Source organism: Toxorhynchites rutilus, chromosome 1 (assembly GCF_029784135.1).
Source record: "Toxorhynchites rutilus septentrionalis strain SRP chromosome 1, ASM2978413v1, whole genome shotgun sequence".
Taxonomy (NCBI): Eukaryota; Metazoa; Arthropoda; class Insecta; order Diptera; family Culicidae; genus Toxorhynchites; species Toxorhynchites rutilus.
This window is the reverse complement of record NC_073744.1, coordinates 89,367,780-89,381,610: the sequence shown is the minus strand read 5'-3', so window position 1 is coordinate 89,381,610 and position 13,831 is coordinate 89,367,780. Positions and strand designations below refer to the sequence as shown.

Sequence of the window (13,831 nt, the reverse complement as noted above, 5' to 3'; positions counted from 1 at the left end):
AACATTTGCGGAAATAATATCTGAAGCAATTGTTTCAATGCATGAACTTCCTCCACTCGAAGAGTATAACTTTATATCGAGTTTGATTTACGAAAGCGCACTTCAAGCTCAAAAGAAACGTGTACCGGCTACCACTTTCCGACGTCGTCCTCCATCACTTTGGTGGGACAAGGAATGTTCAAAGGTCTACCTTGAAAAATCATCCGCTTTCAAAAAATTCAGGAAAACTGGATTAGTGGAATGGTTTCTAAAGTACCAAGCTCTAGAAGCCAAACTAAAAGGTTTGATTAAAGCAAAAAAGCGTGGATATTGGCGGAAGTTCGTCAATGGTTTGTCAAGGGAGGCCGCTATGAGCACTCTTTGGAATACGGCTAGGAAAATGCGTGGCTGGAACCATACAAACGAAAGTGAGGAATACTCTGACCGTTGGATTTTTAACTTTGCAAGGAAGGTTTGCCCCGACACCGCTCCTGCACAATACGTCGTACGCGACATTCCACTTCAAAGCGATTATGAGAATTTTTCGATGGTGGAATTCTCAATTGCCCTTCTCTCATGTAACAATTCAGCTCCGGGGTCGGACAAGATTAAATTCAACTTGTTGAAGAATCTTCCCGACTTGGCAAAACAGCGTTTGCTGAACTTGTTCAACAAGTTTCTGGAGCTGAATATTGTCCCGCATGACTGGAGACAAGTGAGAGTGATAGCCATACGGAAACCCAACAAGCCGGCTTGCGATCACAACTCGTATAGGCCGATTGCAATGTTATCCTGTATTCGTAAATTGTTAGAGAAAATTATTCTACTTCGTTTGGACAAGTGGATCGAAACGAACAATTTGCTGTCAAATACGCAGTTTGGCTTCCGCCGAGGTAAAGGGACAAATGATTGTCTCGCGCTGCTATCTTCTGGAATCCAAATCGCATTTGCTCGCAAAGAACAAATGGCTTCCGTTTTCCTCGATATCAAAGGGGCATTTGATTCAGTTTCCATGGAAATTCTCTCAGAGAAGCTTCATAATCGTGGACTTTCACTAATTCTTAACAATTTCCTGTACAATTTACTGTCAGAAAAGCACATGATTTTCTCTCATGGCAGCTCGAAATCTTCTCGTTACAGTTTTATGGGCCTACCACAAGGCTCCTGCCTAAGCCCCCTCTTGTACAGTTTTTACGTCAATGATATGGATGATTGTCTAACTAGAGACTGCACGCTGAGACAACTTGCAGACGATGGAGTTATTTCCATCACGGGTACTAATCCCGTCGCTCTGCAAAAGTCGTTGCAAGATACCATGAACAATCTGTTCACGTGGGCCCTCAAGCTGGGTATCGAATTCTCTACGGAGAAAACTGAAATGGTTTTTTCTAGGAAGCACGAACCCGCCCAATTCCAGCCTCACCTATCCGGCAAAACGATCCAACACTCTATGTTTTTCAAATACCTGGGTGTATATTTTGATTCTAAGTGTACATGGGGGAGACACATTGCGTATTTGAAACAGAAATGCCAGCAAAGAATCAATTTTCTCCAAACAATTACCGGAACATGGTGGGGTGCCCATCCAGGAGACCTCATCCAGTTGTACAAAACAACGATATTATCAGTGTTAGAATATGACAGTTTTTGCTTCCGATCAGCTGCCAGGATTCATATTCTCAAGCTGGAGAGAATACAATATCGTTGCTTGCGTATAGCCATGGGGTGTTTGCATTCGACACATACGATGAGTCTCGAAGTTTTGGCAGGAGTACCCCCGCTTACTCTTCGGTTCACAGAATTATCCTCCAGATTTCTCATCCGTTGCAAGATCATGAATCCATTGGTGATTGATAACTTCGAAAATCTACTCCAACTGACTCCTCAGTCAAGTTTTATGTCTTTATACCATGAGTACCTTACACACGACGTGCACCCTTCACCAGGCATCTCCAACCAAGTTTGCTTCCCATACTTCTGCAATTCCTCTGTCATTTTTGATCTGTCCATGCGACAAAAAATCCATGGAATCCTAGATCACCTACGCTCCGATTCTATTCCACCGATATTTTCGGCAGAATATGGGAAAGTTAGATCTGATAAAATGTTCTTTACTGACGGTTCATTCATAAACGGGTCCACTGGCTTCGGCATCTTCAATGAAAATTCCAGTGCCTCTTTCAAACTCAAAGATCCTTGTTCCGTGTATGTCGCTGAACTGGGTGCGATATATTACGCATTAGGGATCATTGAAACATTGCCCATCGACCACTATTTTATTTTTTCAGACAGTCTCAGCTCAATAGAGGCAATCCGCTCAATGAAAGTTGATAAATGCTCATCTTATTTCCTAACAAGAATAAGACAACTATTGAGTGTTTTGGTCGAAAAATTATTCAAGATTACCTTAGCATGGGTTCCCTCTCATTGCTCGATTCCGGGGAATGAGAAAGCGGACTCGCTAGCTAAGGTGGGCGCTTTAGAAGGCACACTTTTTGAAAGGCAAATTGCTTATAATGAATTTTTCCACATTCTTCGTCAGTATACGCTCGTAAGTTGGCAGCGCATGTGGAGTGAAAATGAGTTCGGTCGTTGGTTACACACGATTATCCCTAAGGTCTCGACGAGTGCATGGTTCAAGGGATTGAATGTAGTTCGTGATTTCATTCACGTGATATCTCGGCTTATGTCCAATCACTACAACCTAAACGCGCATCTCTATCGCATTGGGCTCGCAGCAAACAATCTTTGTGATTGTGGCGATGGCTACCACGACATCGAGCATGTTGTCTGGTCGTGTATCCGGTTCCATGCTGCTCGCTCTCAGCTCTCTAGAGCACTGAGAGCACAAGGCAGACAATCGGATATCCCCGTCCGGGATAGCTTAGGTAGCCGTGATCCTGATCTTCTGCTTCATCTATACCTGTTCCTCAGAAACGCCGATGTCAACGTTTAATGATGTTTCCTTCGTTGTGTCCCCGTTTCATATCCCTCCTATCCAAACGATAAACTTTTACTTAGTCGCGGCAATACATACACACACTCTTTACAGATACACGGGCCAAAGGTTGTGCAGTCCACTGATCATTCAACAAGAGCCAAAGGTTGTACCGCTTATGACAACTCTACACGAGCTGATGATTGCGCCGGCTAGTGACCATTCTATCCTGGATTCCTCGAGTCGAGAAAGACGCACCACGCTAGATATGGGGTACAGACTAGGGGGGCGTTGCTGATTAATGGTCAGCTGCATCCCAATAGGAGGTATCCCGTGTCGGGCACACGTACAGAGCATCGAAGACTGCAACATACCAATTATGAGAACACTTGTAATACTAACCTCGAGCCAACCGCGAGTAATCGGTTACATATTACTAACATAGTTGTAAGCAAACATTGTCGAAATATTGAACTCCCGGCCCCGTTAGGCTGACGCCATATGAGCCCTAATAAAAATATATATTTTGGATAAAAAAAAATAAAAGAGCCAAACGATGGGATAGCTTAGGATCAGCATGGAAATTTGTAGCAGGCAGCCCAGATGCTGACGATTTAAGAATAATTAACTCCTCACTCAATAGTATCATCCAGAATAACAACGCACAGGTAAAAATCAACAAAGAACTAAACCTACAGATGAAAGAATTTGTACTTAAAACCTCTCATGCCTTATCATTGTCTAACTCGATATCTCTTGAAAGTCAGTCAGTCAATATATTCCTAAATTTGAAATATCTACATGATAAATTAGAACAAATTATCGATAGCATAAGTTTTGCAAAGATAGATATTCTAAACAGAAAAATTCTAAGTCCAGGAGAAATACTAGAACTAGCACTAGTTCAAAAATTACACGATGAAAATGTAAAAACCCATTCTATTACCGAAGCACTATCGTATGCAGAATCATCAGTGGCAACCAACAACAAGGAAATAGCTCTGCTCATCAAAATTCCGAAGCTAGACGGAAGAGTATTTAAAAAAAATTCACATCTATCCCATCAATCATCACCAACACACGGCAATGAGATCTACGCCGTCAATTCTTTGAATCCAACAATCTTCAATATAGACGAAATAATACCAGAAAAATCAACATGCGTCTCAGAACTTTTGAATGGAAAACCAGCCAGTTGTAACTTTACTCTCGACCCCATACAAGAAGAAATCATTATTATAGACAACAAAAACCTCATCATAAACTACAACAGAAATTTCTCACTAACAACCAATTGTGGGATCATCAACAGAAACTTATCAGGTCCATTTTTCATTTCATTTGAAAATTGTGATGTTTCGATCGACAACAACACATACAGCAGCAGTATCCAAAATTTAGAAGAAACTCCTTTACAAATACCGCTAGAAGGCATTTCTGTGGAACAGAAACACCTCATCATCAATTTGAGCCTTGAACATTTACACGAATTGCATCTCGAAACAAGAAAGGATCTGGAAAATATCAAATTACAAACAAATAGTTTACACTGGCCAAAGATAACCATTTTCGGAGGAATCACTTTTCCCTTCACCATCATCAGTATAGCTATACTTTATATTCTGGTATCCAACAGATCGACAAAAATCGAAATTCAACATGAAGATTCATTGAAGGACGCCCCAACGATATTGGATGACAAATCCATCAGAAGATTGACGTTTGCAGATGTGATTTGCCTGGAGCCTCATCACTAAGCCGGGAGGAGTTAGCAAACGAGCTATCGTTGGAATCTGCTGACATCCCAAACATCACCATCGTCGATAATATCAACAACGAACGCAGCGAGCACAGCTATCATCGCGCTATGTGGAGTCAGCGGAACGTTTTCACGATAACGGCAGTCGAATAGAGTGTTTGAGAAAATATTAGAATCAATAAAGTTAGTCTGATTCGATCAGCGTAGCTAATAAGATCTTTTTTAAAAACTCCGAACCATCCGTGGTTATTTAACTCGCGTAGAGCGGGAATTCCTAAAGATTCATTGCACCTCTAATAAATTGCCGAAAGACGTGGTCTTACGTTGATCGCACTTGATTGAAAAAATCCAAAACGAAATGTATTTGAACGCAGCATTATATGAGTAGAAAGCAAATAATCGCTCGAAAATGACTTGATTTTCGCGATGTGAAACATTTTCCGTTTTTCATGTTATGCATCCAATATTGGATACGAAAATTTACACTGATGGGGAAAAAAATATTCAGAAGCTTTCCTGTTAATTGCGATTGATTGAAAAATAACAAAAACCAAATGTATTTGGTTGCAGTGTTATATGGATAGAAAACATTAAAATAAACTCTTTCGCATGAATGTATTTTTCAATACCCAGGGGAAGTGGCAGATTATTTTTCAGCAACGATGATAGCAACGAGAATTCCGCGCGTGTATGTGTGTGTGTGGCGGCTGCTCCGATGTTTCAAGCGGAACCGTGGCATCACTCTCCTCCTGATGGATTCTCTTCTGGCCTTAGGTGCACAAACAGGCTCTTGGTGACACCGTTCATCAGCGCTTTCATGATAAACGAAATTAGCTTCACAACAACAGCGACAACATGCTCCAATCGCTGTTCAATCATAACTGAGCGGGTTTACGAGCGGCGCTCGCTTATATACCGATTGGTGATTTGAATAGCTATTAACGCTCAAAATCTCGGTCTCCGGCGTAACGCTTTTGTTTTCGAAACTTTGGTTTTACACCCCGGTATAGAAATGAAAGACGTAGTCCTACGTCAAAAGCAATAAATGTTCGAGGAATTTCCATTGAGAGATTCATGATCATTCTAGACAGGATCTAGTTTTCTTAGGTTTAGTTTCGTATATATAAGCCGAAAATTTACCAAATAAAGCACTTCTAGCGGCGAATGAACTGAACAGTTTAAACCCTCTCAAAGCCAAAAAGAACAGGAAGAAATAAAGCACTTGCATTCGCGGTGTCCCGTTGAACACTTGCATTTCGAGAGTACACGACTTCGTTTCTCGATCCGAAACCAGCGGTAATCTTGCACCACCCAAGAACTTTAGCGAGATATGTGCGATAAGTAGTTCTGAAGTCTACAATCGACGTGTCCGTCTAGAGTTCTTTCTCCCCCCTCGGTTTCGCAAGATTTCCTTTTCTCTCCCCCTTCGTCCCTCTCAATATTTGGACGCCACAATAAGTATACATAGATAGTTTGTCAAGAAAATCTGTATTTTTGTCCACAGCTGAAAATATCTTGCCAGATCCGTTTAATTGTTTATTTGTTTCGTATATCAACAGGCACATTACTGCCTTAATGATATTAGTAGAAATTCTTAATAAGTACAATTAAATTTATATATATATATATATATATATATATATATATATATATATATATATATATATATATATATATATTGTATGATACGAAAAAGACTATAGTAGTCATAGCAGTAATGTAGTAGGTAGTCTAAAAAGCTTCACGGTAGTCGTAGTCGAAAAGCTCCACTGTAGCGAATACACGACTGCACTATTTTCCGATAGGTGCCGATCATTTCGAGCAGTACGAAATTACTCTACTGTCGTAACATTGTTACAATATAAAAAGGCGCGGCATCCATGATACCATCTCTCAGTATTTGAATGTCCAACTAACAATTGACGCACGGCCGGCCATCATTTTGAATAGTAGAATAAGACATAGTTTTTAGTAGTATAAATGTAGTGCTAATCGTCTAATAAAGAGTTTGTGTAAATGTAACGAGTAATAAAGTTTTAAATGTTGTACTATAATTAGTGTGATCGCGTGCAATAATTAAGCTCCAATAGAAAGAAGCTTTGGAGCTGCTTTATATCAAAGTCCACGCAACAAATAAAGGGAGAGCGCGATTTAATCACCCCGGGAATCTAATACGCGTCGGGAATTGGAAAGACCACTATTTTTCGGAGGTCACAACATTGGTGCCGTGACCAGGATAGTGGTTCTTTGGAAACGTACCGACGCAGAGACGCCATTGGGTCTTTGGACAATTGAATTGGCGCCATTTTCACTCGTTACACAATCACGAGGCGCCATCACGATCAATGTGAATTCACTGGGCGCTGCGATCACGGATTTTGGAATCAGGATTAAGGAGAGATTGAAATATAATACAAGGCTCATTAGACAGGCCTTCAAGGTGAGGACCTGTCCAACTATTTACATTCCGCTTTCATCTCTACCTGGTCGTTTTCTTGGTCCTTCATTTCAATCTACTTCGACGGAGTTCTTGGTGGCCGGATACTGAAACGGTTCTTACGCGTTAATTGGACTAATGGAGGACTCGTAAGGACACTTCTAATACAGCTTGGTGGACGTTAGACGATATCGAGTGTTTGAGAGCTTCTGGGCTGACTGGGGAGTGCAAAATTCAAATTTGGACACCAGACGACGAAGGGAAAAGCAGAGACAACTTTTTTAATTTAATACAAGGCCTATTTGACAGGCTCACCAGGTGAGTTCCTGTCCAACGAACAATATTCTCTTCTGGGAGGTACTCTGCTGGTTTCTTTGCTTCACAGTTCTTGCTTGTTATTCGTGAATTCTATCCGGTGCCAGCAGCATGTCAACGTCGAGGAAGTACAAGGCCTTGATACGCAGCAGGGACTGCGTCATCAACTTCGTGGAACGGATGGACCACTTCCTGAAAACAACACAAGAATTCGATGAACAAGCGGTCAAGATTCGTTTGGAGAAGCTCGATCAAAAATATCAGGAGTTCGAGGATCTCCAGAGCGATATCGAAGGCATGGAGGACAACGAAGAAAGCTTACTGGATTACCAGCAGTCGAGGGCCGATTTCGAGGATAAATATTTCGAGGTAAGGGCAGGGTTAGCGAGAAAATTAACTACAGAACATGCGACACCAAATACTGCGACTACACACACAAACAACGTCCCTCATGTACATGCTTCCGTGCGACTTCCTCAAATAAACCTACCAGAGTTTGATGGCAATTTCCAAAATTGGCTTCCGTTTCACGACACTTACGTGGCTTTAATCGACTCCTCGGTGGAACTAACCGACATACAAAAGTTCCATTATTTGCGTGCTTCTCTGAAGGGCGATGCTTTGAAGATGATCGATTCTTATGCGATGAGTGAGGCTAATTACAGGGTGGCTTGGGATAGTCTGGTTGATCGGTTCTCCAACAAATACCTCCTCAAGAAACGTCATTTGAACGCCTTGTTCGAATATCCTAGAATCAGGAGGGAATCAGCGACTGGCCTGCATGAACTCATCGACTGTTTCGAACGTAACACGAAGATCCTGGATCAACTAGGGGAGAAGACGAATGTATGGGGAGCGATGCTGGTGCATCTAATGGTCTCGAAGCTGGACGAGGTCATTCAGAAGCGTTGGGAGGAAAATGTCACACCGGATAGAGAACCGTCGTACGCTTCATTGGTCGAATTCCTCAAAAGGCAAACTCGGGTGCTGGATGCTGTCTCTGTCGATCAGCAGATGTTCTCCACGTCTTCGTCGTCATCCAGTGGTAGCAAATTCCGTCCAACTAAAGTTTCAGTTAACTCGGCGACTGAGAACTCGCTCCCAAGCTGCTTCGCCTGCAGTGAGAAGCATTGGATTACTCGGTGCCCAACTTTCGCTAGTCTTCCGGTGGATAAACGGCTGCAGCTTACAAACTCCAAGCGGCTCTGCAGCAACTGCCTGGGTCGGAATCATTTAGCGAGAGATTGTCCATCTAAATTCCGATGCAAAACGTGCTCCAAAAAACACCATTCGTTGCTGCATCCTGGTTTCCCTGGTTCTGGATCTAGTTCTGCTCCTATCCCCACTCCAGCGAATGACAACGGTAACACTTCTGCTCCATCAATTTCCGGCGGCGCTTCGAACTCTGGTCAATTGGTTTCTAGTTCGGTAGCATCAGTTTCAACCAACATGGCGATGGGGCAGCCAAGGTCACACTCATTTCTACTCACGGTTTTGCTAAACGTGAAGGACGTATGGGGAAGGGCCCACCACGCAAGGGCACTTTTGGATTCTGGTTCCCAAGTCAACCTGATGTCGGAAAATCTCTGCAAGCTGCTTCAATTATCACGGCGGGATAGGAAGGTGGAAATAACTGGAATAGGACGATCACGAAGCCGCACGGCTTTCGAAGTTTCCACCACAGTTTCTTCTCGGGTGCAGAATTTCTCGACGTCATTGGACTTTCTGGTTCTGGGGCAGGTCACCGACGACCAGCCATCTGTCTCGCTTCCACAAACGCAACGGAAAATTCCACCCGATATGGTTCTAGCCGATCCTGAATTCAACATCTCTGGTCCGATCGATTTGGTATTGGGTGCACAGTACTTTTACGATTTCCATGTACGCGATGGTGGCCGGTTGCAAATTCGCAAGGTCGACGATACGCTTCCAGTATTTGTCAATACGGTGTTCGGATGGGTGGCAGCCGGCGAAGCAAAACGCATGGATGAATCAACACGGGTCAGCTGTCACGTTGCCAAGGTAGAATCTCTGGACAAGGCAATCGAAAAATTCTGGACGGTTGAAGAGTTGACGATCAAAACGCCACGGTCACAGGAAGAGGAGGACTGCGAGACGCACTTCGTGAACACATTCACACGCGATGACACCGGCAGATATATCGTGCGATATCCCAAACGCATGAACTTCAGCAGCATGGTTGGCGAATCGAAGCAGACGGCTCTGCGACGATTTCTTCAGACAGAGAAACGATTGGAACGAGACCCAAACCTACGATCGCAGTACGTGGATTTCATGAAGGAGTACATCAAGCTGGGCCACATGAAATACATCGGTGAAGCAGACGATTCTCGCTTGGATAAAGATAAAACGGTCTGCTACCTTCCCCACCACCCGGTATTTAAGGAATCTAGTTCCACCACAAAGGTACGGGTAGTCTTCGATGGATCGGCGAAAACGTCCACAAATCATTCGCTGAACGAAGCTCTACTCACCGGCCCTACGATTCAGGATGAACTCTTGGATCTGATGCTCCGCTTCCGGAAACATCTTATCGCTTTGGTCGCTGATGTCACGAAAATGTACCGGCAAATCTTAATCCACGTCGACGACATTCCCCTTCAACGAATCCTGTGGCGATGTGATCCATCAGAACCAATTCAGGTGTACGAGCTGCTAACCGTCACGTACGGCTTGTCCCCATCGTCATTTCTCGCCACACGTGTGCTGAAGCAACTGGCTTTGGATTCCGCTCAGAAGTACGAACTTGCAGCACGGACCGTGCAAGAAGATTTTTACATGGATGACTTTCTCTCTGGAGCAAACACAGTAGAAGAAGCCATAAAACTGCAGAAGGAAGTCCAATCACTACTGGCCGAAGGGGGCCTCGAGCTGCGTAAATGGAGCTCCAATAGTCCAGAAGTCCTGGAGAACTTACCCATCGGAGCGCTTGGAGGAGAAACAATGCTGCACTTCGAAGCGGACCAGAAAATTAAAACGCTAGGAGTGGGGTGGGAAACCGGATCAGACCAGCTTTGCATCGAAGTACAACCATCTACGAACGAAGGCATTTGGACAAAACGCAAAATTTTCTCGGCAATTGCGAAACTCTACGACCCACTCGGATTGGTCTCACCGGTTGTGGCATGGGCCAAGATAAAGATGCAACAACTTTGGCTGTCAACTTTTGACTGGGATGATCCTATATCTGACGATATCGCCCGGAAATGGGAGGAATTCGCGGCCCAATTGACCCTTCTGAAAGGCTACAAGGTTCCTCGGTTCGTCTTTCTGGCCGATTCGATCTCCACACAATTTCACATCTTCACCGATGCGTCCGAAGTTGGGTATGGTGCCTGCCTTTACACACGTTCAACCGGCAAGGAAGGTCAAATTAAAACCGAGCTCGTCGCGGCAAAATCACGGGTTGCCCCTCTCAAACGGCTTAGTCTGCCGCGGCTCGAGCTCTGTGCTGCACTTTTGGGGGCGAAACTATACGCCAAGGTTTCAGCAGCGCTGCGGATGGAGGGTATTCCTTGCTGGTTCTGGTCGGACTCAACGGTCACACTCCACTGGATACAGGCACCACCCAATACTTGGCAAACGTTTGTTGGGAACCGAACGTCTGAAATTCAACAGCTAACTCACGGCCATAGCTGGAATCACGTGAAGGGAACAGAAAACCCGGCGGACCACGTTTCTCGCGGAATGCTTCCCCAGGAATTCGTATCAAACACCATCTGGCGACACGGTCCTTCCTGGCTAGCGAAATCGGATGAATATTGGCCTAAACACATAACTGGTACTCCACCGGAAGATCTACTAGAACGGCGAAAAACGGTACTTGTGATACATCAACCACAGGAGCATTCTTTCCTATTTTACCGGTACTCATCCTTCTGGCGTTTGGTTCGGATCATCGCTTTAGTTCTTCGTTTTCTGAATCGTTGTCGTCGCAAACCTAACCCCTATCCTCACCAACTCGCATCAGTCGGGGAGCTAGAGCACGCCAAAGAAACGCTTACGAAGATTGCACAGCAGGAGATGTTCACTGGAGAGTTTAAGGAGCTCGTTAAAACTCGATCCGTTTCCAACAAATCATCGTTGAGGTTACTTGGTCCATTCCTCGACGAAAAAGGTATCATCCGACTCGGTGGCAGACTTGAACACTCTTCAGAGAACTATCAGACCAAGCACCCTATGATCCTACCTAAAATACACCCACTCACACGCCTTATCACCAAACACTATCACGAACTCTGCATGCACTCTGGTCCTCGCATGACTTTAGCCACGATGAGGCAAGAATTCTGGCCGGTGAACGGTAAAGCCATCGTCAATCTTGTGTGTCGCAAGTGTCCGCAATGCTTCCGCCAAAACCCTGTCCCTGTCACGCAACCCGTTGGTCAACTACCGCAGCCTCGTACAGCACCTTGCAGAGCCTTCACTGTGGTCGGAGTGGACTACTGTGGACCCGTGTACACGAAACCAGCGCACCGACGAGCAGCACCACGAAAGGCATACATCGCCGTGTTTGTCTGCTTTGCATCCAAGGCTGTACATCTCGAACTGGTCTGTGATCTGTCCACGGAAGCCTTCATCGCAGCTCTACGTCGCTTCATCGCTCATCACGGAATGCCAACTGAGATTCACTCGGACAACGGTACGAATTTCCAAGGGGCAAACAACACACTCGCCGAACTGTACCGTCTCTTCAAAAATAAACGCACCCGGGAAGCAATTGTCAGCGAATGCAGCAAACATCGGATCCAGTGGCACTTTATACCGCCGAGAGCACCGTCCTTTGGTGGCCTATGGGAGGCTGCTGTAAAATCTGCGAAGACATCTCTGGTGAAAACACTCGGCAACACCCAGCTTTCCTTTGAAGAATATGCGACTGTGCTGGCCCAGATTGAAGCGAATATGAACAGCCGACCTCTGACGTCCCTATCAAGCGATCCAACAGAGCTGGATGTCCTCACTCCCGGGCACTTTCTCATCGGGTCGCCGCTTATCAGCCTGCCGGATCCGGACTACACCCACGTACCAACCAACCGACTCAATCACTATCAGCAGCTGCAGAAACTCATCCAACAACACTGGGACCGATGGAGGAGGGAATATCTGACCGAATTGAACCACCAGCGGGAGAAATCCTCACTTTCGATGGATATCCGAGTCGGACAAACGGTCCTAGTCCAGGAAGACGGAAAATCGTCCGTTTCTTGGCCACTTGCACGCATCGAACAAATTCATCCCGGAGCAGACGGAGTGGTACGAGTCGCGACATTGAGAACTGCCAGTGGAACCTACAAGCGTCCTATTTCGCGAATTTTTCCACTTCCTTATGACAACGAACCGAACGACACTCTAGGAACACAAATAGCTAAAAAGGGAGAAGATTAGTTAGTAATTTTGATCAAAAATTGCATTCCTCGGTGAAATTGTTGCTCCGTGCATGTCATGCCTTTTGTTTTTGTAAATTTGAGCTGTCAAATTTAGGTGGCCGGCTATGTATGATACGAAAAAGACTATAGTAGTCATAGCAGTAATGTAGTAGGTAGTCTAAAAAGCTTCACGGTAGTCGTAGTCGAAAAGCTCCACTGTAGCGAATACACGACTGCACTATTTTCCGATAGGTGCCGATCATTTCGAGCAGTACGAAATTACTCTACTGTCGTAACATTGTTACAATATAAAAAGGCGCGGCATCCATGATACCATCTCTCAGTATTTGAATGTCCAACTAACAATTGACGCACGGCCGGCCATCATTTTGAATAGTAGAATAAGACATAGTTTTTAGTAGTATAAATGTAGTGCTAATCGTCTAATAAAGAGTTTGTGTAAATGTAACGAGTAATAAAGTTTTAAATGTTGTACTATAATTAGTGTGATCGCGTGCAATAATTAAGCTCCAATAGAAAGAAGCTTTGGAGCTGCTTTATATCAAAGTCCACGCAACAAATAAAGGGAGAGCGCGATTTAATCACCCCGGGAATCTAATACGCGTCGGGAATTGGAAAGACCACTATTTTTCGGAGGTCACAACATATATATATATATATATATATATATATATATATATATATATATATACATATATATATATATATATATATATATATATATATATATATATATATATATATATATATATATATATATATATATATATATATATATATATAGTTATGCAACAGACCTCCACGTGTACGCTGAGTCAGAGGATCAAAGTACACGTTCGACCATCCATATCACCAATCACGCCACCACAGCCAAGTCAGCATAATTGGAGAAGCCGGACCACGCCAGACAGAAGTTGCAAGTTCAACAGAATTAGGTTTTAAATAAGGGCCGTAACCAAATTAGCCAGTTCAGTTATTATTACGATCCCAAAAGT

At 44.0% G+C, this 13,831-nt stretch overlaps 2 protein-coding genes across 5 annotated transcripts in view; one reads left to right on the top strand and one right to left on the bottom strand.

Annotated features, from left to right (window-relative positions):
• LOC129769673 (putative nuclease HARBI1) overlaps positions 1-13,831 on the bottom strand; it is a 97,350-nt gene that overhangs the window by 36,777 nt on the left and 46,742 nt on the right. The gene's annotated exons all lie outside the window — the stretch shown is intronic.
• LOC129761158 (uncharacterized) lies at positions 7,540-12,834 on the top strand. The gene has a single exon (XM_055758869.1). The coding sequence runs from the start codon at positions 7,540-7,542 to the stop codon at positions 12,832-12,834; it is 5,295 nt and encodes a 1,764-aa protein (XP_055614844.1).

What these genes read in the sequence shown, in the direction of transcription:
- LOC129761158 (XM_055758869.1), top strand. Translation starts at nt 7,540, where the DNA reads ATGTCAACGTCGAGGAAGTACAAGGCCTTGATACGCAGCAGGGACTGC.